This window comes from Mastigoproctus giganteus, chromosome 5 (assembly GCF_048544385.1).
Source record: "Mastigoproctus giganteus isolate SK-2022 chromosome 5, ASM4854438v1, whole genome shotgun sequence".
Lineage (NCBI taxonomy): Eukaryota > Metazoa > Arthropoda > Arachnida > Uropygi > Thelyphonidae > Mastigoproctus > Mastigoproctus giganteus.
In genome coordinates this window covers 70,798,106-70,824,008 of record NC_143579.1, presented here as the reverse complement: position 1 = coordinate 70,824,008, position 25,903 = coordinate 70,798,106, and the positions used below count along the sequence as shown (strand labels likewise).

At 39.4% G+C, this 25,903-nt stretch overlaps 1 protein-coding gene across 4 annotated transcripts in view; it reads left to right on the top strand.

The window, feature by feature from the left end:
- LOC150085475 (ATP-dependent 6-phosphofructokinase-like) overlaps positions 1-25,903 on the top strand; it is a 499,449-nt gene that overhangs the window by 342,535 nt on the left and 131,011 nt on the right. For all 4 annotated transcript variants that reach the window (XM_090374056.1, XM_090374057.1, XM_090374058.1 and 1 more), the window contains one exon: positions 23,868-23,955. In XM_090374056.1, coding sequence (XP_090230182.1) covers positions 23,868-23,955 — 88 coding nt within the window. The remainder of the gene's footprint in view (positions 1-23,867; positions 23,956-25,903) is intronic.

Here is a 25,903-nt window from a genome sequence, read left to right as displayed (position 1 = left end):
ATCGATGGTTCAACTGTTGATGATCCTGCTGAGATAGCAAACAAACTGAATGAGTATTTTGCATCTACATTCACACGTGAGGAAATAATAAGGATTGAAAATGATAGAAGGTTATCAAATTGTAGCAGGATACTTAATGATTTTGTAATAACTTAGAGCAAAGTGGAAGAGAAATTGTTGAAGTTAAACGTAAGAAAAGCACCTGGGGTGGATGGGATCTATCCAGTTATATTAAAGGAGGCGGCAAAGCAACTAAGCAAACCGTTAGCCATAATTATGAGAGCATCCTTGAACTCAGGGGAGGTTCCCACGGACTGGAGATGTGCAAATGTATCCCCAATTCACAAAGGGGGATCGAAGGGTGACACGGGTAATTACAGACCAGTTAGTTTAACTTCTGTTCCGGGTAAAATAATGGAGTCGCTGGTTAAAGATGCATTGCAGGATCATCTAGACAAGACTGCAGCAATAATTCAGACACAGCAAGGGTTTGTTAAGGGAAAGTCTTGTCTGACAAATTTGATAGGATATTATGATGTGGTTACAAAGGAACTGGATGCAAAAAATAATTTTGATATCACATATTTGGATTTCAGTAAAGCTTTTGACACTGTTGTGCATGGAAGACTATTGTACAAATTAGAGCAGAATGGTATTAAGGGTAAGTTGTTACAATGGATAAAAGGGTGGTTAAGTGGGAGAAGACAGAGGGTAGTAATCAATGGGTGCTGCTCTTCTTGGACTAATGTTATTAGTGGAGTCCCACAGGGTTCGGTGTTAGGTCCACTGTTGTTTTGTATATTTATCAATGATATTGATGAAGGTATATCAGGCTTAGTGTCGAAGTTTGCAGATGATACAAAGGTTGGCAGGGTTGTTAATGACAGTAATGGCAGTGTGCTACTGCAATAGGATCTAGATAATTTGGGCAGATGGGATAAGAAGTGGCAACTGAAGTTTAACCTTGACAAATGCAAAGTACTGCATATGGGTAGAAGTAACCCCAGAGAAACATACCAACTGTGTGGTACTACACTTAAGGTGGTAGAAAATGAAAAAGACCTGGGAGTAATTGTGCAGTCAGATATGAAGTTTTCTGAGCAATGCAGACAGGCTGCTAGGGCAGGTCATGGGGTTTTGTCAATGATATATAGGAATTTTGCTAGCAGGGAAAAGGAGGTGATTATCCCTCTGTATAAGGCAATGGTCAGGCCACGCCTTGAGTACTGCGTACAGGTCTGGAGGCCTCATTTTAGGAAGGATGTAGATTTACTTGAGCGTGTACAGAGAAGGGCAACAAGATTGGTGAGGGAATGAAGGGATCCTCTTATCAAGAGAGGCTTAAGTTCTGCAAATTGCAGTGGCTGGAGACTAGGCACCTGCGCGGTGATCTGATTGAGGTGTATAAGGCCTTGAATGGGTTGAGCACGCTGAATTCTGATGGGATCCTTCCACTTGTTCAGATTACGAACCTAAGGGGCATAAATTCAAATTAAGAAAAGACAGGTGTAGATAGATGTGCGGAAATTTGCCTTTAGCCAGCGGGTGGTTAATTGCTGGAACAAACTTCCATCTGTCGTTGTGGAAGTTGATAGGTTGAATAAATTTAAGGCGGAACTGGACAGGCATTTGGAGGGAATGGTGTGATTTTTTTTTTTTTTTTTTTGGCTGATGCTGCATAAGCTCATACATTTGCTTTCCTGCATCACATGCCACTACTACTACGACTACTTTCCTGAAATCCAAGTATATGATATCAAAATTATTTTTGGCATTCAGTTCCTTTGTGACTGCATCAGTTTTTTTTTTTTTTTTTAGTAGTTGTTGGGGCATCGGCTTCTGTGGCCATAGTGCACCTCCCAAGGTTTTTGCAATACTTTGATCCAAGCCCGAGGCGGGATTCGAACCCGCACCTTTGGGTTGTGGGGCAGGCACTTTACCCACCCGGCTAGCCCCCGCATCATAGTAACCAATCAAATTGGTCAGACAAGACCTCCCTTTGACAAACCCACACTGTGTCTTAACTATTACTGCAGTCTTGTCTAGATGATCCTGCAATGCTTTTTTAACCAGTGATTCCATTATTTTTCCCGGAACACAAGTTAAATTAAGAGGTCTGTAGTTACTTGTGTCACATTTTGAACCTCCTTTGTGAATTGGTGATACTTTTGCACACCTCCAGTCTGTGGGGACCTCCCCTGAATCGAAGGTAGCTCTCATAATTATGGCTAAGGGTTTGCTTACTTCCTTTGCTGCCTCCTTTAATATAACTGGATAGATCCCGTCCACCCCAGGTGCCTTATGTTTAACTTCAACAATTTCTCCTCCACTTTGCTCTCAGTTATTACAAAATCGCTTAGCTCCCTGTTAGTATTTGATAACCGTCTGGCACTCCCCTCTTTGAATAACTCCTCATGTGTGAATGTAGATGCAAAATACTCATTCAATTTATCAGCTACCTGAGCATGATCATCAATAGTCACCCCATCTATGTTAAGTGGTCCAATCTGATTTATCCCTTTCCTTCTAGAGTTTACATAAGTAAAGAACTCCTTGCTGTTTTTCTTTTCATCCTTTGCCAAAGATTTCTCATAAATCTGCCTTCGCTTGCCTAACCTTCCTTGTGCATTGATTACAGACTAGTTTATACCTGCCATAGGCTTCTGTATCATCTGATACCTTTTATGCATCCCATACATTCTTCTTCTCTGTCATTAGCCTCCTTAATTCATCTGAGATCCATTTAGGCCTAAACCTTAAACAGTTTCTTAGTTTGAATGAAAAGCCTAGTAGCCTCCAGAATTAAGGCCCTGAAGTCTTTCCATCTTTAAATAATTCCCACATCATTACATTGTGATCACTGTCGCCCAGTGGTTCCTTTATCTGCAGATTCTTAATGCATGAAGAATCACTACTGATAATCAGATCAAGATTATTACTCAGTCTGGTTGTCTCTCGAACATGTTGCTGTAGAAAACCGTCATCCAATAAATCCACAAAAGTCTTGCTAGTGTGCAAGTGACCAACCCACAAGTTCCAGTCAATATCTGGAAAGTTAAAATCTCCCATTATAAGAAACACTGATTTACTGGTCCACTCGATTTCTTTGCACTATTGCTCATTATACTCATCAGATTCATTAGGCCTATAACACACACCTACTCTCATTTTTCTTTTCCCAGTGCTTATTTCACACCAAACAGACTTGACACTGCATTGTCCACCAACATCAATTGGATGCACTTCCTTAGATTTTATGTGTTTCTTAACTAACATCATAACCCCTCCTCCCTTCCTATCCTGTCTGTCCTTCCTATACACATTGTACTCCCCAAATTCCAACTCTGCACATCCTATATCTGTGTGACACCATATCTCTGATATCCCAACAATATCTGCCTTTGATGTCTTATCAAATTTATTAACTATACTTCTATCATTGGTGTACATGCAAGTATACATGCACCTGTTCCTGCTCATAGCCCCCCCCTAACACAGCCGATGTATTTACTTGTTCCACTATGACTCCCAGCAGTTCTGGAAATCTCTATTACCTTGCTTTCCAATCTGCTGCCCATTCTAATAGAAGCAGTGCAAAAATCACTTTTGCCTCTACCTGCGGCCACTATTAAACTTTTAATCTGTGTATCCCTCCCACACTGGCAGTTTTCTGACCCAGCTAACACTGCCTCGATAGCATCAGGAAATATTCTTCCACCCTTTCTATTTAAGTGTATCCCATCCCTGTAGAAGCAGTCTCTCCTGTCAACAAGCACAGACCAGGCTGAAAAAAATTCTATCCCTTGAGCCTTGCACAAGCTCTCCAGGGCCGAATTGATTGACAAGGCTCTGATCATATACTCCCTCCTGTTGTGTCTGTGCAGAATTGCAGACACTTTCATATTCAACCCTAACTCGCAACTTTTTTTCAACATTGACCTGTACTTGTTGAGTAAATCTGCAGATCTCTTACTCTTAATGTCATTAGTTCCAACGTGTACAATGGTATCACCTTTTGTGCTCTGTAAAGATATCTGCTCCGCAACGTCATCAACTTTTGCCCCTGGCAGACATACCCTGGTCCTATTCTACCTATCACTAGGATAACTAATATCATTAGCATAACTAAAACTATAATTATACAGGTATTTGTTATTAGCTGTACTTTCACAAATTTTTTGACAAGTACATTAGACCTGACCATGGTATGATGGTATGATATATTTTGGAAAGGGTAACAGGAAAAAGTATCGTCGAAAAAAAAATCTCATTTTCTTCTTCTTATGATTATTATTATAATAATTAAGGTTATTTCCCCGATTAATATCCCCTAGAAAAAATATCCCATTTTCTTCTTATCATTAATACTTAAGATTATTTAAGATTGTTATTATTAAGATTATTATAATACTTAAACATTTGATTATAATTTGTAAAATTTTTTGCAAATTTAAATGTGCGATTTTGATATATATATATATATATATATATATATATATATTTAAAATAACTAAATGCACAAGGCTTAATACAGTAAGAGTTTAATATCTATATAATATCGGTGTGTAGATACACCATAGACAACTCTTAAAAAACTACAAAGTAGTTGTTGTAAGCATCATTTGCTCTTTCTCTTATTGTACTCTGCCTTTCATGACGAGTTGCCATGATATTGCACTACCTCAAATAAGTAACGCTGCACATGTCTGCAAAACCAGAAAACCAATAGCCTTGAAACATGTCTGGGTGGTGGTACTCACTGAGAATAAGTAACAATAGTCTTCTCTATTAGTGAAGCGTTACTTATTCGAGGTAGTGCAATATCGTGGCAACTCGTCGTGAAGGCAGAGCACAATATGAGAAAGAGCAAATGATGCCTACAACAAGTACTATGTAGTTTTTTAAGAGTTGTCTATGGTGTATCTACACATTGATATTATATAAATATTTGTATATATATATGTGTGCGCGTGTGTGTGTTGTTTATTCATTAATATGACATAAAATATTAACATAGTAATAGTAATCGTGGCATGTGATGCAAGAAAGCAAACGTATGAGCTTATGTAGCGTCAGCAAAAAAAAAAAAAAAAAAAAATCACACAACCATTCCCACTAAATGTTTGTGCAGTTCATCCTTAAATTTATTTAACCGATCAACTTCCACAATGACAGATGGAAGTTTGTTCCAGAAATTAACCAGAAATTAAAAAAAGCCGTGAATTAGGGTTGAATTTGAAAGTGTCAGCAATTCTGCCCAGACACGATAGGAGGGAGTATATGATGAGAGCCCTGTCGATCAATTCGGCCCTGGAAAGATTGTGCACGGCTCAAGGGGTAGAATTTTTTTCAGCCTGGTCTGTACTTGTTAACAGGAGAGACTGCTTCTACAGGGATGGGATACACTTAAATAGAAAGGGTGCAAGAATGTTTGCTGATGCTATCGAGGCAGTGTTAGGAGGGTCGGAAAACTGCTAGATTGGGGGGATACAAGGACTAATAGATTAACAGTAGCCACTGGCAGAGGAGAAAGTGATTCTTGCACTGCTTCTATTGGAATGAGCAGCAGCCTGGAAAATAAGATGCAGGATATTTCAGAGACTGCTGGGAATCATTGGGGTACAAGTAAACACATGGGTTGTGTTAGGGTGGCTAGTAGGAAGAGCAGGTGCATGTATACTTGCGTGTACACCAATGCTAGGAGTCTAGTAAATAAATTTGATGAATTTGAGGTATTGCTGAAAACATCAAAGGCAGATATTGTTGGGATTTCAGAGACATGGTGTCACACAGATATAAGGAATGCAGAACTGGAATTTGGGGAGTACAATGTCTACAGAAAGGATAGGAAGGGAGGAGGGGTTATGCTATTAGTTAAGAAACACATAAAATCCAAGGAAGTGAAGCCAGTCGACATCGCTGGACAGTGCAGTGTCGAGTCAGTTTGGTGTGACATAAGCATTGGGAGATCAAAATTGAGAGTAGGAGTGTGCTATAGGCCTAATGACTCTGATGAGTATAATAAGAAACTGTACAGAGAAATAGTGGGCCAGTAAATCAGAGAGTCTTATTATGGGGGATTTTAATTTCCCAGATATTGACTGGAATTTGGGGGCTGGTCACTCACACACTAGCAAGGCTTTTGTGGATTTATTGGGTGATTGTTTTCTACATCAGCATGTTCGGGAGGCAACTAGAGGGAGTAATACTCTTGATTTGATTATCAGTAGTGATTCTTCATGCATTAAGAATCTGCAGATAAATGAACCACTAGGTGGCAGTGATCACAGTGTTCTGAAGTGGGATTTACTCAAAGGGGTAACTACCATTAGGGGTAAAGGGAAGGGGTATTGCTTTCGTAAAGGCGACTACGATGGACTGAGACAGTATTTAAATTCTATTCAGTGGGATCAATTGATGATGTTAGCAACAGCAAATTCAAAATGGGAAGCATTCAAAGAACTTATCTTGGAAGCTACTAGGCTTTACATACCAACTAAGAAATATTGTTCAAGGTTTAGGCCTAAATGGAGGTCAGATGAACTAATGAGGCATATGGCAGAGAAGAAAAATGCATGGGATACATACAAATTAACACGTGACACAGAAGCCTATGATAGATACAAGTTGATCTGTAACCAAGTTACAAAGGAGGTTAGGCAGGCGAAGGCAGATTACGAGAAATCCTTGGCAAAGGATGCGAAGAAAAACAGCAAAGAGTTCTTTACTTATGTAAACTCTAGAAGGAAGGGGATGAATCAGATTGGTCCACTTGATATCGATGGGTCAACTGTTGATGATCCTGCTCAGGTAGCTAACAAACTAAATGAATATTTTGCATTGACATTCACACATGAGGAGTTATTCAGCGAGGGGATGCCAGAGGTGAATTCAACTCTGGCAGTAAGCTAGAGAATCTTGTAATAACTGAGAGTAAAGTGGAGGAGAAATTGTTGAAGATAAACACAAGAAAGGCACCTGGGGTAGATGGAATCTATCCAGTTATATTAAAGGAGGCAGCAATGGAAGTAAGCAAACCCTTAGCCATAATTATGAGAGCTTCCTTGGACTCAGGGGAGGTACCCATGGACTGGAGATGTGCAAATGTGACCCCAATTCACAAAGGAGGATCAAAGGCTGACACAAGTAATTATAGACCTGTGAGTTTAACTCCTGTTCCCAGAAAATTAATGTAGGCACTGGTTAAAGAAGCACTACAGGATCATCTAGACAAGACTTCAGTTATAGCCCAGACACAGCATGGTTTTGTTAAGGGGAAGTCTTGCCTGACCAATTTGATTGGATACTATGATGCAGTCACAAAAGAACTCTATGCAGGGAATAACTTTGATATTATATACTTGGATCTTAGAAAGGCTTTTGATACTGTTGCACATGGAAGACTGCTGCACAAATTGGAGCAGTGTGGCATTGGAGGCAAATTGCTGCTATGGATAAAGGGGTGGTTGAGGGGGAGAAGACAGCGAGTGGTAATCAATGGACACTGCTCATCATGGACTAATGTTATTAGTGGAGTGCCTCAGGGTTCAGTATAGGGTCCATTATTGTTTTCTGTATTTATAAATGATATTGATGATGGTATATCAAGCGTAATGTCCAAGTTTGCAGACGATACGAAGGTTGGCAGGGTTGTCAAGGACACTACTGACACTATGCTGCTGCAACAGGATCTGGAAAGGTTGAGCAGATGGGCTGAGAGGTGGCAAATGAAGTTTAACATTGACAAATGTAAAGTACTACATATGGGAAACAGCAACCCCAGAGCAACGTATCAACTCTGTGGTACTACACTGACAGTGGTAAAGAATGAAAGGGACCTGGGGGTGGTTGTGCAGGCAGATATGAAGTTCTCTGAGCAGTGCAGATGGGCTGCAAGAGTAGCTCATGGTGTATTGTCAATGATATATAGGAATTTTTCTAGCAGGGATAAGGAGGTGATTATTCCCTTGTATAAGGCAATGGTCAGGCCACACCTAGAGTACTGTATACAGGCCTGGAGACCTCATTTCAAGAAGGATGTAGAGCTGCTGGAACGAGTACAGAGAAGGGCAACAAGATTAGTGAATGGAACAAAGGGGTGCTCTTACGAAGAAAGGCTTAAATTTTGCGAATTACAGTGTCTGGAGACTAGGCAGCAGCGAGGTGATCTGATAGAGGTGTACAAAGCCTTGAATGGTTTGAACATTCTCAATGCTGATGGGATTCTTCCTCTTGCTTAGAATAATCACCTGAGAGGGCATAAATTCAAATTGAGGAAAGACAGATGTAGGATAGATGTGCGGAAATTTGCCTTTAGCCAGCGGGTGGTTGGTAGGTGGAACAGACTTCCATCCCTTGTAGTAGTAGTAGTAGTAGTAGTAGTAGTGGCACTTGATGCAAGAAAGCAAGTGTAGGAGCTTATGCAGCATCAGCCAAAAAAAAAAAAAAAAAAATCACACCATTCCCTCCAAATGCCTGTCCAGTTCCTCCTTAAATTTATTTAATCTATCAACTTCCACAACGACAGATGGAAGTTTGTTCCAGCAATTAACCACCCGCTGGCTAAAGGCAAATTTCCGCACATCTATTCTACATCTATCCTTTCTTAATTTGAACTTATGTCCCCGTAGGTTCGTATTCTGAACAAGTGGGAGGATCCCATCAGAATTCAGCGTGCTCAACCCATTCAAGGCCTTATAGACCTCAATCAGATCACCGCGCAGGTGCCTAGTCTCCAGCCACTGCAATTTGCAGAACTTAAGCCTCTCTTGGTAAGAGGATCCCTTCATTCCCCTCACCAATCGTGTTGCTCTTCTCTGTACACGCTCAAGCAAATCTACATCCTTCCTAAAATGAGGCCTCCAGACCTGTACGCAGTACTCAAGGTGTGGCCTGACCATTGCCTTATACAGAGGGACAATCACCTTTTCCCTGCTAGCAAAATTCCTATATATCATTGACAAAACCCCATGACCTGCCCTAGCAGCCTGTCTACATTGCTCAGAAAACTTCATATCTGACTGCACAATTACTCCCAGGTCTTTTTCATTTTCTACCACCTTAAGTGTAGTACCACACAGTTGGTACGTTTCTCTGGGGTTACTTCTACCCATATGCAGTACTTTGCATTTGTCAAGGTTAAACTTCAGTTGCCACTTCTTAGCCCATCTGCCCAAATTATCTAGATCCTGTTGCAGTAGCACACTGCCATTACTGTCATTAACAACCCTGCCAACCTTCGTGTCATCTGCAAACTTCGACATTAAGCCTGATATACCTTCATCAATATCATTGATAAATATACAAAACAACAGTGGACCCAACACCGAACCCTGTGGGACTCCACTAATAACATTAGTCCACGAAGAGCAGCACCCATTGATTACCACCCTCTGTCTTCTCCCACTTAACCATCCTTTTATCCATTGTAGCAACTTACCCTTAATACCATTCTGCTCCAATTTGTACAGTAGTCTTCCATGCGCAACAGTGTCAAAAGCTTTCCTGAAATCCAAGTATATGATATCAAAATTATTTTTTGCATCCAGTTCCTTTGTGACCACATCATAATAACCAATCAAATTTGTCAGACAAGACTTTCCCTTAACAAACCCATGCTGTGTCTGAATTATTGCTGCAGTCTTGTCTAGATGATCCTGCAATGCATCTTTAACCAGTGACTCCATTATTTTACCCGGAACAGAAGTTAAACTAACTGGTCTGTAATTATTCGTGTCACCCTTCGAACCTCCTTTGTGAATTGGGGATACATTTGCACATCTCCAGTCCGTGGGAACCTCCCCTGAATCCAAGGATGCACTCATAATTATGGCTAAGGGTTTGCTTAGTTGCTTTGCCGCCTCCTTTAATATAACTGGATAGATCCCATCCGCCCCAGGTGCCTTTCTTATGTTTAACTTCAACAATTTCTCCTCCACTTTGCTCTCAGTTATTACAAAATCATTAAGCACACTGCTACAATTTGATAACCTTCTTCCATTTTCAAACTGTAATGATTCCTCACGTGTGAATGTAGATGCAAAATACTCATTCAGTTTGTTTGCTATCTGAGCAGGATCATCAACAGTCGAACCATCGATGTCAAGTGGACCAATCATATTCAGCCCCTTCCTTTTAGAGTTTATATAAGTAAAGAAATCCTTGCTGTTTTTCTTAGCATCTTTTGCCAAAGATTTCTCATAATCCGCCTTTGCCTGCCGAACCTCCTTTGTGACCTGATTACAGACTAGCTTATATCTGCTACAGGCTTCTGCGTCGCCTGATAATTTATATGCATCCCATGCATTTTTCTTCTCTGTCACGAGTCTCATTAGTTCATTTGATAACCATTTAGGCCTAAACCTTGAACAATATTTCTTCATCGGTATGAAAAGTCTAGTAGCTTCCACGATTAATTCCTTGAATGCTTCCCACTTAGAATTTACTGTTTGTAACATCGTCAGTCTATCCCACTGTACAGAATTTAAAAACTGTCTGAGACCACTGTACTCCCCTTTACGGAAGCAAAAACCCTTTCCTTTACCCCTGACGGTAGTTACCTCTTTGAGTAAATCCCACTTCACCACACTGTGATCACTGCCACCTAGTGGTTCCTTTATCTGCAAATTCTTAATACACGAATGATCACTGCTGATAACCAGATCAAGAGTATTACTTTCTCTGGTTGCCTCTCGAACATGCTGCTGCAGAAAACAATCATCCAATAAATCCACAAAAGTCAGACTAGTGTGTGAGTGACCAACCCACAAGTTCCAGTCAATATCTGGGAAGTTAAAATCCCCCATTATAAGACATTCTGATTTACTGGCCCACTCTATTTCTCTTTACAATTGTTCATTGTACTCATTCGAGTCATTAGGCCTATAACACACTCCTACTCTTATTTTTGCTTTTGCAGTGCTTATGTCACACCAAACTGACTCAACAGTGCACTGTCCATCTATATCAACTGGATGCACTTCTTTTGATTTTATGTTTTTCTTAATTAACAGCATAACACCTCCTCCCTTTCTGTCCTGTCTATCCTTTCTGTACACATTGTACTCCCCAAATTCCAGTTCTGCATTCCTTATATCTTTTTGACACCACGTCTCTGCTATCCCAACAATATCCGCCTTTGATGTCTTGACCAACACTTCAAATTCATCAAATTTATTTACTATACTTCTAGCATTGGTATACATGCAAGCATACATGCTCCTATGCCTATTCCTTGTTACCCTAACACATCCCATATACCCAACTATTCCAGGATGACTGCCATCCGTCCCTGAAACCCCCAACACCCCTCGCTCCAGGTCGCTTCTTATTCTAAGAGAAGTTGTGCAAGAATCACCTTCACCTCTGCCTGCGGTTACTGTTAAACTATTAGTCTTTGTATCCCCCCAAGCTAGCAGTTTTCCGACCCACCTAACACTGCCTCGATAGCATCAGCAAATATTCTTGCACCCTTTCTATTTAAGTGTATCCCATCCCTGTAGAAGCAATCTCTCCTGTTAACAAGTACAGTCCAGGCTGAAAAAAATTCTACCCCTTGAGCCTTGCACAATCTTTCCAGGGCCGAATTGATCGACAAGGCTCTCATCATATACTCCCTCCTATCATGTCTGGGCAGAATTGCAGACACTTTCAAATTCAACCCTAATTCTCGGCTTTTTTTCAACAGTGACCTGTACTTGTTGAGTAATTCTGCCGGTCTCCTACTCTTAATATCATTAGTGCCAACGTGTACAACTATATCACCTTTTGTGCCCTTGAAAGATGATATCCACTCTACAACGTCATCAACCTTTGTCCCTGGCAGACATACCCCGGTCTTGTTCCACCTATCCTTTTTACATAGCATGTTCCCCGTTTCCCTGACAATAGAGTCACCAACAACTAATAGTTCCTGTGGGACCAGCGCATTCTGCCTTGGGGGTTGCCACTGTGTTGCGTGATGACCAAGTGCAAGCTCTGGCGTTGATGTGGGCAGCTGAGAGCTTGATGGGCCCCTCAATTTATTTCCTTCGAGGGCATCCACCCTGTCCTTCAAACTCTCATATAGGCCCATAACAACGCTGAGTTGTCGCCTGATTTCCTTACACTCCTTACATCACGCACACACAAAGACATCCCCCATGGCAATATCATGTTCCGTTCCAGAGAGTTCGGCAAACATTTCACAAGTTGCACATTTTTTTAGGCTGTGACGCGTTGGAGAATCGCCCCCTCAGTTCTCCCCCGAGTCACAACACTCCTGCCACTTTGTGCCCGTTGCTTTGCTGCTCTAGTTCGGGGCATGGTAGTTTAAATTAATAAAATCAATAAATTAAATGTCAGTAGTATTTGAATAGAAACTATGAAATAGAAACAGTGAAGCGTATTACTATATAATTATGCGTTAGAGCTACCTCAATTAAAAAATTTGAATTCCCTACAAAAACTTTGAATTCCCTATATACAAAAACAATGGCTACAAAAATCGAATAAAAAATAACGGTTTTACCTATCGTAAGTAAAATCCACAAAAACTCTTTATCTAAATTAAAATAAAAAATAACCAGCGTAACTATAACTATATGACTACTTATTAAGTACAATATAAAACAACAATCATGTAAATAAAAGGCAAACACTTATCGTTTTTGCGGAGCCTGTAACTGTCAGCTGTAACTTTTAAATAGAGTCAGCGCCCTCCTTGTCGCGGAAGTTGATAGCCTAAATAAGTTTAAGGCTCGGCTGGACAGGTATTTCGAACGAACAGAGGGGTGAAGTGGAAGTGGTTATTTTTTATTTATTTATTTTACTTTAATGTTTTTGGCTGATGCTGCATAAGCTTGCTTTCTTGCATCAAATGCCTCTACTAATGCTAATGCTAACCACCCGCTGGCTAAAGGCAAATTTTCACACATCTATTCTATAGCTGTCTTTCCTCAATTTGAATTTATGCCCTCTTAGGTTCGTAATCTGAACAAGTTGAAGAATCCCATCAGAATTCTCAACCTATTCAAGGCCTTATACACCTCACATGTGCCTAGTCTCCAGCTGTTGCAATTTGCAGAACTTAAGCCTCTCTTGGTAAGAGGATCTCTTCATTCCCCTCATGAATCTTGTTGCCCTTCTCTGTACATGTTCAAGCAAATCTACATCCTTCCTAAAATGAGACCTAAAATAAAGGCTTAAGACAGAGGAACAATCACCTCCTTTCCTTTTCCCTGCTAGCAAAATTCCTGTATATCATTGACAAAACCCTATGACCTGCTCTTACAGCCTGTTTGCATTGTTCAGAAAACTTCATACAAAACTCTCTTTGTATAGGTAGGCTTTCAATAGCACAATCATCCACCTGACATCGATATCATCTACAAACATAGACAAGCTGAGTGGAGTTTGCAGATCATGGCAAAGGCCATTCTGGCAGTCCAGAAGACCCACAAAGTAAATATATAACTTACACTGCTCTTCACATTGTTATACATTTTACTTTAAATCGTCCAGGGACAGTGATATTCTACTCCTTTTTCTTTTGTAAAGCTGCAAAATAATCATTCTGTTCCAACAAGAGCACTTTACAGCTCTCCTCAAAAATCATACCATTGTCCCCTTCAAAGTCCACTCTGAGATCATTATAATGACTACAGTGGTACAGGGTAGCTAAGAATAGAAACAGGTGCATGTATACTTGTGCACCAATGCTAAGAGTTTGGTAAATAAATTTGATGAATTTGTAGTATTGCTGAAAGCATCAAAGGCGGATATTGTTGGGATATCAGAGACGTGGTGTCACAAAGATATAAGGAATGCAGAACTAGAATTTGGGGAGTACAATGTCTACAGAAAGGATAGACAGGATAGGAAGAGAGGAGGGGTTATGCTATTAGTTAAGAAACACATAAAATCCAAAGAAGTGAAGCCAGTCGACATCGCTGGACAGTGCAGTGTTGAGTCAGTTTGGTGTGACATAAGCATTGGGAGATCAAAATTGAGAGTAGGAGTGTGCTATAAGCCTAATGACTCTGATGAGTATAATAAGAAACTGTACAGGGAAATAGAGTGGGCCAGTACATCAGAGAATCTTATAATGGGGGATTTTAATTTCCCAGATATTGACTGGAATTTGTGGGTTGGTTACTCACACACTAGCAAGGCTTTTGTGGATTTATTGGATGACATTGTTTTCTACATCAGCATGTACTGGAGGCAACTAGAGGGAGTAATATTCTTGATTTGATTGTCAGTAGTGATTCTTCATGCATTAAGAATCTGCAGATAAAGGAACCACTAGGTGGCAGTGATCACAGTGTACTGAAGTGGGATTTACTCAAAGAGGTAAGTACCATCAGGGGTAAAGGGAACGGTTATTGCTTTCGTAAAGGCGACTACGATGGTCTGAGACGGCATTTAAATTCTATACAGTGGGACCAACTGAAGATGTTACCAACAGTAAATTCAAAATGGGAAGCATTCAAAGAACTTATCTTGGAAGCAACTAGGCTTTACATACCAACTAAGAAATATTGTTCAAGGTTTAGGCCTAAATGGATGTCAGATGAACTAATGAGATATGACAGAGAAGAAAAATGCATGGGATACATATAAATTAACACGTGACACAGAAGCCTATGATAGATACAAGTTGATCTGTAACCAAATTACAAAGAGGTTAGGCAGGCAAAGGCAGATTACAGGAAATCTTTGGCAAGGGATGCAAAGGAAAACAGCAAAGAGTTCTTTACTTATGTAAAGGCTAGAAGGAAGGGGATGAATCAGATTGGTCCACTTGATATCGATGGGTCAACTGTTGATGATCCTGCTCAGGTAGCTAACAAACTAAATGAATATTTTGCACCGACATTCACACATGAGGAGTTATTCAGCAAGGGGAATGCCAGAGGTGTATTCACCTCTGGCAGTAAGCTAGAGAATCTTGTAATAACCGCGAGTAAAGTGGAGGAGAAGTTGTTGAAGATAAACACAAGAAAGGCACCTGGGGTGGATGTGATCTATCCAGTTATATTAAAGGAGGCAGCAAAGTAAGCAAACCCTTAGCCATAATTATGAGAGCTTTCTTGGACTCAGGGGAAGTACCTATGGACTGGAGATGTGCAAATGTAACCCCAATTCACAAAGGAGGATCAAAGGCCAACACATGTAATTATAGACCTGTGAGTTTAACTTTTGTTCCAGGAAAATTAATGGGGGCACTGGTTAAAGAAGCACTGCAGGATCATCTAGACAAGACTTCATTTATAGCTCGGACACAGCATGGTTTTATTAAGGGGAAGTCTTGCCTGACCAATTTGATTGGATACTATGATGCAGTCACAGAAGAACTGGTTGCAGGGAATAACTATGATATTATATACTTGGATCTTAGAAAGGCTTTTGATACTGTTGCACATGGAAGACTGCTGCACAAATTGGAGCAGTGTGGCATTGGAGGCAAATTGCTGCTATGGATAAAGGGGTGGTTGAAGGGGAGAAGACAGAGAGTGGTAATCAATGGACACTGCTCATCGTGGACTAATAACATTAGTCCACGTTGAGCAGTGTCCATTGCAACTATTATTCAGTGCAAACTAGATTTCAGACAAGCTAGGAGTAAAAAACCTGCTTCTAGTCCAAATAGTAGTTGAGCATTCTGGTCTCTAGCCAAAGCTATTTGGCCACAATGTTTGCCCATCTCAATTCCTACCTTTATCTAAACCAGATGGTTATACAGTGGATTACGGTTATTTGGGCCACTGATTAATCAGGGCAGCCGGTTATTTGGGGCAAATCTAAAAAAAAACAGAACCCAATCGAGAAAATAGCCAAGGTTTACTTCGCTTAATTGGGACAAAATGCTGTTTAATCGGGGCAGGAGACCGTAGCACTGGAGATCACCCTACGATTGTCTCTGACCGAACCACATGGTTTGGTCCGATTTCTGGAGGTCATAACCATCACCTGTTTATTGGGCTTTTCTGTTAGTGCAATCTATCATAAACGGATAGTAAGCTCGATCTTACTGAATTTGCGATAATACTGACAGCTGCAATTCTGTGGGTTATTATGGTAAAATGTGTTTACACTTCCATGTAATCTTCAATCATATAAAAAAATTAATTTTCAGATCTGCTCTTCATTCCTTTTTAAATCTTTGTAACTCGTTACTCCGTTCTCACTTGCACATATCGTGTTACTTACAATTTGTGTGCCGTGTCCTTTGTTATTGATTGCTTATCTTGTTACTGTTTTAAATTTTAACCCCCACCCACAAATGTCAGTGAACAGAAATGTCAACTAGTTAGTTATGTACATATTACAGTACGTATTAATTATTCCGATTATCACGTATATTCTTCCGATTTTAGGGTATCATTTAATTTTTTAATTGCTAAGGTAATAAAGGGCAATTATAGCCTGTGGATAATATTCCTCCTATTTTCGCTAATTAGAATCGCTGTTTAATATAATTAAAATTCAATTCATAAACGTGATCACAATGACCGCCGCTTACTACACATCGTATAGTGAACGGTACTTTACTATAGTGATTCCATCATAACGTGATTTGATTTTACAGTGAACCAATTGTAAAAGGTGGGGGATACATTGTATTTTTAACTGTTTACGTGAAACTACGGATAATTGGGGCAGCCACTTAATAGGGCCAAAATGCACTAGTCCCGATGTGTCCCAATTAACCAGAATTGACTGTATTGCCATTTCAGCTAAAGATAAAGCTGACCTGCTTGCATCCTACTTTTCTTCTAACTCTTGTATTGACGATCTTGGTAAACCACCTCCTAATGTACACTCCATTCAATGCTTCCAATGGTCTTCCATCAAAAGGATGTCAGAATGATTTTGAACAATCTGGTTGATAAGAAAACTCCAAGTACTGATGGTATTTCCCTACTTGTTCTCAAAACATGTGATCTGAGGTTATTCCTGTTGTGTCGCTTTTTTTCAGTTTCTTATTCCACAAGTTTTTTCCCTTCTGCTTGGAAATTTGCTCATATTCAGCCAGTTCCTAAAAAAGGGTGACAAATCCCTCCCATCCAGTTATCATCCCATTGTGCTTGTACTCTTTCTAAAGTAATGGTGAACTCTGTTAACTGACAACCCTTAAACTATCTAGAAACCTTCCATCTGATCAATGATCACTGTTATGGATTCAGACAGTGTTTATCCACTGGTGATATGCTCATCTATGGACATATTCAATGGGAAAATTTGCTGTTGACATTTTAGAGGCTTTTGATTGTATTTGGCATAAAGGTCTTCTAAATAAGCTTCCATCTTATGGTTTGCCTAGTGTTTTTTGTTATTGGACTTCCAGTTTTCTCTCTGACTGATCACTGCAGGCAATGGAAGATGGCTCTGTCTTCTAACTTCTTTACTAATGTGGGTGTTCCGACGGATCAGTTCTTTCTCCAACTCTTTTCCCCTTGTATATTAATGACCTACTTCCATTGACTGGAACTCCTATCCACAGTTTTGCTCATGATAGTGCATTTCATTCCAACTTCCAGCTTGAGAAACCTTGCCCAGCACAAACAGTTGCAACTTCTCAAATATCCACTACTAATTCCTTAAATGCTGATCTACAGGTAATTCTCCAGTGAGGCAAAGATAACTTAGCTGATTTCAACCCTTCTAAAACTCATATCCTGTCAAAACTCAGGTTGCAAAAAAAAAAAAAAAAGAAAAAAACAATTCTTCAGCTCATATGCTTATCTTCGATGACACTCTGATTTCTAGACGAGGTCACATTTCTCTGTTGTGGATTATTCTGACTTCTAATCTCTCTTGGCATAAGCACATCACAAATATTGCTTCTTCTACATCTAAAATAAACTGGGTTTTCTTTTTCACTCTCATACTTCCATGGGCACTGTTCTTCTGAATTATCTTCTATAATTTCTGCTCTCTCTTCCAAACCAGTCCCAACAAGTCAACATCCTTTTACTGTTCAACTTCAAACTCGCAGAACCAACTTTTCTTCTTCCTCATTTATTCCTTCAGCTTCTGTTTTCTGCTACAACCTCCCTTCTTATGTAATTTCCTGGAAATTGCAATCTACAGAAATACAAGTCTAATGTCAACAAGTATCTTCTTTCATCTTCTCAACCTTCACCCCATGCATGTTACTAAGTACTATAGGTTCTAATACTCCTCATGCTTGGGGTCTTCACAAAAAAGTTTGCAGATGATACAAAGGTTGGCAGGGTGGTTAATGATAGTATTCAGGGTAATCTACTGATATTGTATTCCTAGATATTGTATTTTCCCAATTTTCCTAGATATTGTAACAATATCTAGGAAAATTGGGTCAATGGGCTGAGAAATGGTAATTGAAGTTTAACAATGACAAATGCAGGGTACTGAATATGGGTATCAGTAATCCACAACTAACTTATCAACTGTGTGCTACTATGCTCAGCTTAGTGGAAAATGAAAAAGATCTGGGGTAATTGTACAGTCAGATATGAAATTCTCTGACCAATGTAGACTTGTTGCCAGGGCAGCTCATGGGTTTTTTCAATGATATACAGAAACTTTGCTAGCAGGGATAAGGAGGTGATTATCCCTTTGTACAAGGTCATGGTCAGGCCACTTATTGAGTATTGTGGAGGTCTGGAGGCCTCACTTTAGGAAAGTTGTAGATCTGCTGGAACAGTGCAGAGAAGGGCAACCAGATTGGTGAAGGGAACAAAAGGGTGCTCTTACTGTGGAGACTAAGCACCTGCATGGTGATCTGATTGAGGTGTTTAAGTCCCTGAATGGATTGACTAAGCTGAATGTTAATAGCAATCTTCCTCTTGCTGAGACTACACATGTGAAGGGACATAAATTCAAGTTGAGGAAGGATTGTTTCAGGTTGGATGTACAAAAGTTTGCCTTTAGCTAGCGGGTGATTGATTGTTGAAATAGGCTTCCATCTATTGTAGTGGAAGTGAATGATTTGAATAAATTCAAGTAAGAACTAGACAAATTCTTGGGGAGTATGGATGGGTGAAGTGTGTAGTTTTTTTTTTTTTTTTTTGGCTGATGCTATATAAGCTTACATTCCTGCGTAATTTGCCACTACTGCGACTACTACTGTTATATACAGTTCATAAAATGATTTGAAGTAAAGAAAACCTCCAAAATGCCAGTGAGATGGTACGTTTCCATACAGGCTTGTAGTTATTACAAAGCAAAGTACATGGAATAACTGGAAGACTGGAAGAAATATCACTAGTGAAAATTCCAGAATGCTAATGAAACAGTATGTTTCTTTTGCTACTTTACACCATTATTTTCATTATTTTTCACTAGCAGAAATAAAGAATTGGAGAGCAATAAATTGAAGTCCATTGAACGGAGTCAGGATGTGTGTCGTGTAAATGAATCAAAATACCTGAGAAGAAGTAGAAAGACTAAGTTGGTCACCGAAATTTCTCTTTCTACTTCTTTCCATCTCTCCAGAGGAAATCTGGTAAGCACTTCAGTGGGCAAAGGAAAAATGTAGTGTTTCTATAATCCAATTAATCCATCATGGCTTAAGTTGAGATATTTTAGTCTTTTAGTTCCTGAATTATGGCAATCAGTAAGCAGACACATGTCTGAACAGTGAAGCATCTGAAACTGTGAAAAATTAACCAGATATAAATACCTACATACAGCACCTCATACACATGAACAGCACCTTAGTTGAGGGATTATCAAAATGCTACATTCTTGTTTTCACCAACTGTGGAATGCCTTTTCTACTTCTTCCCATGTTTCTATGATTTATATACAATGCACAACTTCCATTCTCACTCCATTATGTTTTTCTGTAAATTCATTATTTCAGCGGTGCCTCCGTAGCCAGGTGGGGAGGAGCAGCAGTGCGTAGCACACGCTTCTTGATTAGAGTGGGGTTCAAGCCCGTTACCACCAAATACGGAGGATGCGGAAAGGTCAGGGAATGACCACCGCATATCCCAGAGCAATATGGCCTTAGTTGCTAATGCTCCTAAAAACTAAATAACAGACAAACATTATTTCAGCTTGTGGCAACTTAAGCCAATAAAAGAAATATACTGCTTCATTGGCATTCTGGAGTTTCACTTCTGAAATTCCTTCCATTTAGTCTGTATACTTCATTTTATGATAACTACAAGTTTATAAGGATATGTACTGTCTCATTGGCATTTTGGAATTTTTCTTTTCTTACAATCATTTTATGTTTATGTAAATTTGTATTAAATTTATATAAAATGCTGATTTCCAGGTAATTCCCCAGTGGGGAAAAAGATAATTTAGCTAATTTCAACCCTTTTAAAACTCGGTCTGGTCTTATATCTCACAAAAAAGAGTAATGCTCCTATCTTTGATGACACATAGATTTGTAGACATCAGATATTAGTGATGACTATTAGGGATTACCCTGACTTCTACATTCTCTTGCCATAAACACATTACTAATATTGCTTTTTCTGCATCTAAAAAACTGGGTTTTCTATTTTGCTCTCAGTATACTTTTCTACTAAACAAGTACTCACTCTGTACCAATGTAAAATCTGCTCTACCATGGAATATTGTTCCCACATCTGGGGTAATGCCCCCAATTCCTCTCTCAGGCTTCTAGACTCCATTCAAAAGAGAGCAGTCAGGTTAATTTATGACTTATCACATTCAGTTTATGCTGCATGCCTTTTCATTCTGCATGAATGTGGATACATTTCCATGGGCACTATCCTTCTGAATTAGCATCTGGAATTTCCCACTCCCTTTGAAACCAAGTATGAACACATGCTGCAACCAGTTAGCATCTTTTCACTGTCTGGCTCCAACTTCATTCATTCCTTCTACATCTGTTTTTTGGAATAACTTTCCTTCATATGTATTTTCTGAAAGGTACTGTCTACAGAAATTCAAGTGTAATGTCAACAAGTATGTCTTCTCAACCTACAATCCATACACAGTACTAAGTAATATAGATTCTAATACCTTTCATGTTTGGGGGTTTCATAAAGAAGAAAAAAATTAAAAATGTCATTATTAGAATTATACCTTATAGTTTTGTCATGCAAAGATTAAATTATTTTTTCTAAACTTTCTTTCCAATGTTTAAAATACTATTGCAGATATTTGAAATGAATCATTCAAAAATATACCTTTTTTGAATAATTAGAAAAAAAAATATGATATTTTTTACAAAAAATATAATGTTACTGAAACATAAATTATATGTGCTCAAATAATGATTTTCAAAATTAAACACTGTTATACCATGTTAAAAGCAGTGTTTCAGTCTGCAACAGATACCACAGATTACATTAAAATACAAAATGATAAGCAGGAGCCTACATTCACTGAGGGGGAAGCAGTGTCATGGTCTCCTGTTTAAAGAATGGCACAGCTACTGCCAGACACACAGAAAGACCTCCCTCCCCAACCCAATGGATGAATACTGACACCCATTTAAGAAATAAAACACAGAAAGTTTTTATGAACCGCACTAAGCGCTTCTTCAAAGAAGCGTTAACCCAATGGAAATTCTGAAAACAAATTCCTTCAGAAATAGTTGGGAAATGCCATGTTTAATGTGAATGGTGGCTTTCAAGTAAATGTGTGCCACTCTGTATGAATAATGTTGCATTACCTGCGGCTCTTCTCTCAGAGTTCTCAGATTTCTCTGGGGGTTTCTCTTAGGGATGCAAAGAAAAACAGCAAAGAGTTCTTTACTTATGTAAACTCTAGAAGGAAGGGGATGAATCAGATTGGTCCACTTGATATCGATGGGTCCACTGTTGATGATCCTGCTCAGGTAGCTAACAAACTAAATGAATATTTTGCATCGACATTCACACATGAGGAGATATTTAGCGAGGTGAATGCCAGAGGTGTATTCAACTCTAGCAGTAAGCTAGAGAATCTTGTAATAACTGAGAGTAAAGTGGAGGAGAAATTGTTGAAGATAAACACAAGAAAGGCACCCGGGGTGGATGGGATCTATCCAGTTATATTAAAGGAGGCAGCAGAGGAAGTAAGCAAACCCTTAGCCATAATTATGAGAGCTTCCTTGGACTCAGGGGAAGTACCCACAGACTGGAGATGTGCAAATGTGACCCCAATTCACAAAGGAGGATCAAAGGCTGACACAAGTAATTATAGACCTGTGAGTTTAACTTCTGTTCCAGGAAAATTAATGGAGGCACTGGTTAAAGAAGCACTGCAGAATCATTTAGACAAGACTTCAGTTATAGCTCGGACACAGCATGGTTTTGTTAAGGGGAAGTCTTGCCTGACCAATTTGATTGGATACTATGATGCAGTCACAAAGGAACTGGATGCAGGGAATAACTTTGATATTATATACTTGGATCTTAGAAAGGCTTTTGATACTGTTGCACATGGAGGACTGCTGCACAAATTGGAGCAGTATGGCATTGGAGGCAAGTTGCTGCTGTGGATAAAGGGGTGGCTGAGGGGGAGAAGACAGAGAGTGGTAATCAATGGACACTGCTCGTCGTGGACTAATGTTATTAGTGGAGTCCCTCAGGGCTCAGTGTTGGGTCCATTATTGTTTTCTGTATTTATAAATGATATTGATGATGGTATATCAAGCTTAATGTCGAAGCTTGCAGACGATACAAAGGTAGGCAGGGTTGTCAAGGACACTACTGACACTATGCTGCTGCAACAGGATCTGGAAAGGTTGAGCAGATGGGCTGAGAGGTGGCAAATGAAGTTTGACAAATGTAAAGTACTACACATGGGAAACAGCAACCCCAGAGAAACGTATCAACTCTGTGGTACTACACTGACAGTGGTAGAGAATGAAAGGGACCTGGGGGTGGTTGTGTAGGCAGATATGAAGTTCTCTGAGCAGTGCAGACGGGCGGCAAGAGTAGCTCATGGTGTATTGTCAATGATATATAGGAATTTTTCTAGCAGGGATAAGGAGGTGATTATTCCCTTGTATAAGGCAATGGTCAGGCCACATGTAGAGTTCTGTATACAGGTCTGGAGGCCTCATTTCAAGAAGGATATAGAGCTGCTGGAATGAGTACAGAGAAGGGCAACAAGATTAGTGAATGGAACAAAGGGGTGCTCTTATGAAGAAAGGCTTAAGTTTTGCAAATTACAGTGTCTGGAGACTAGGCACCAGCAAGGTGATCTGATAGAGGTGTATAAAGCCTTGAATGGTTTGAGCATGCTCAATGCTGATGGGATTCTTCCTCTAGCTCAGAAAAATCACCTGAGAGGGCATAAATTCAAATTGAGGAAAGACAGATGTAGGATAGACGTGCGGAAATTTGCCTTTAGCCAGCTGGTGGTTGGTTGGTGGAACAGACTTCCATCCCTTGTCGTGGAAGTTGATAGCTTAAATAAGTTTAAGGCTCAACTGGACAGGTATTTTGAACGAACAGAGGGGTGAAGTGGAAGTGGTTTTTTTTTTTTTTTTCTTTTTTTTGGCTGATGCTGCATAAGCTTGCTTTCTTGCATCAAATGCCTCTACTAATGCTAATGCTAATGTTTCAGCATTCTCTCAATCTGTAATTCTATTGTCTTCAAGTCCCACAATCAGTTAACAGTTTTTCTTTCATGTTTCTGTTATCAGCTACACCATTCTTTATGAAGGAGGCTGTGCCTCTGTGCTTGCACGAGTGAGTGTAGGACCCTGCTTATCTTTTAATTGTATTTTCTTTGATAGTTTAATTTTAATTTTTTAAATATTTTGCACGAATGTGGAATTTGGCACTTCTTCAGTTCTATTTTTTTCTGTTTGCATTGATTCCTTTAATGTGCTATGATAGCGTTTAATTTTGTAAATTATTATCCATTGTTAATAATCACAAATGGAAAGTTTACTGGTAAACTCACTACCTTTTCTGTACTAGGACATTGCCTGAACCATACATGGAAAAGATTGCAGCTCAGCTGAAAAAGTTCAAGATCCAGGCTCTTCTAGTAGTTGGAGGATTTGAGGTCTGCATATAATTTTTTTGGAATATCCTTACATTTTTTTTTTTTTTTTTTTTAATGAAAACCCCAAACACGAAAGGTATCAAAACCTATAGTACTTAGTACCGTGCATGGGTTGACGGAGAAGTATGGGGGGGGGGGGGGGATGCCGGAAACTTTGCTCTAGAGACTAAACATGGGTTTCACCACTTCAAGCCTCCAATAAGCAAAGTGGTGGTATTTCACCGGTTGATGAAAGTCATATACTCTTTTCTTAAATTATTTGTTAATATAATTTGCTACCTCATCTTTTTATTTAAATTTTTCTTATTTTTTGCACGTTGAATTTTTAGCATCTTATGCAAATGTATAGAAACCTGCTTAAGGAGTAGCAAATTATAGAAAAGGCCTTGAGTGTCAGGATTAGACATATTAATAATATATTGTTTTCACTTATTTGAAAGTTTATTTGAATGGCATACTAATTACATAGATATTAAAATGGTGAAATATCTACAATTAAAACTGAAAATATATACCAGATGGTTATAAAATAAATTTCCCTATTCAGAGGACCATAGTGTCAAAACGGTTAGAGTTAGCACTGTGAAAATTGGTGGGTGTCATTTAGGGTATGGGGAAGCGATTTGTAAAAGAAAAAAAAAAAAAGTTCAAATTAACCAGGTGAAAAACGACACTGCACATATGTAAAAGTCATCATCTACTTCAAGACATGCTGCTTATGCAAATGACATCCTGTGAGATAAAAGCAGAAAGGCCAACACCACCGTCAGTAACCTTAATGGCGCTTACAAATAGGGAACATGCTCTTTTAGTAAAACTGTTCTACAGAATAATATTAATGATAATGCAACACTACATGAATATCAGAAACTTAAAGGTTTGCATAAAGGACCTTTGACGTCAGTGGTGCTTCAAAAACTAATAAAGAAATTTGAAGCGAACGGGGAGTTAGGTGTAATTTCAGGCAGGGGATGACCGTATATCAGAATGGAGGTAGTGTATGAAGTGGCAGTTGCAATGGCCTCCAGTTCAGAATGTGAAACACTACCAATCAATAGTGTCAGAGATGTATCAAGAAACTTGAACCTTCCTTGGTCTACTGTACGTAAAGTGCTTTGAATAAGTTTACACTTGTTCCTGTACAAGGTGCATGTAGTGCAAGAACTAAAGTCTTGTAATCAGCAACAACAAATAGACTTTGCTCTACGATTTCTGGCTCGTATGGAACTTGACAATACATGGGCTCGAATGATCTTGTGGTCTGATGAGGCACATTTCACTCTTCATTGGGCTGTAAATGTACAAAACTGCCAAATACGGGGAACTTCTCGTCCATCTGCTGTTCATGAAAGACCACTACAAAGTCTATCTGTTACAGTGTGGTGTGGATTCACAGCAGAGTTTATAAAAAAATCGGACCATTTTTCTTTGAAGAGTCCACACCTCATGACTCCGTAAGGTGTACTGTAACTAGTGCATGATACTGCACTCTTCTAAGAGATCACATTATTCCCACTCTGCAAGAAAGGCAATGCTTCTAAACTGTATTCATGCAAGATGGTGCTCCTCCTCACATTGGTTGACAAGTGAAGGAACTGCTCTATTCAACATTCGGAAATGATTGCATCATTTCTAGAGACTTTCCACAGTTCTCACCAGCCCGATCACCAGATCTCAATCCCTGTGATTTCTGGCTATGGGGATACCTGAAAGATAGTTTACTCTGGTGGTATACAGATGCTTGTTGATTTTAAAGCAAGCATTAAACAGCATGTAGCCAATATCCCCAATGAGATGCTACACGAAAATGTGTTGCATGCAGTCTTCCGTTTTCAGAACTTGTAGATTTATATCTGTAGATTTTTGAAACTACTAGCTGCAGACTGGTAAAGAGATCAAAGCCATGGCAGAAGGGGAGGCCTACAAAGACTTTGGGCGCCTCCATAGC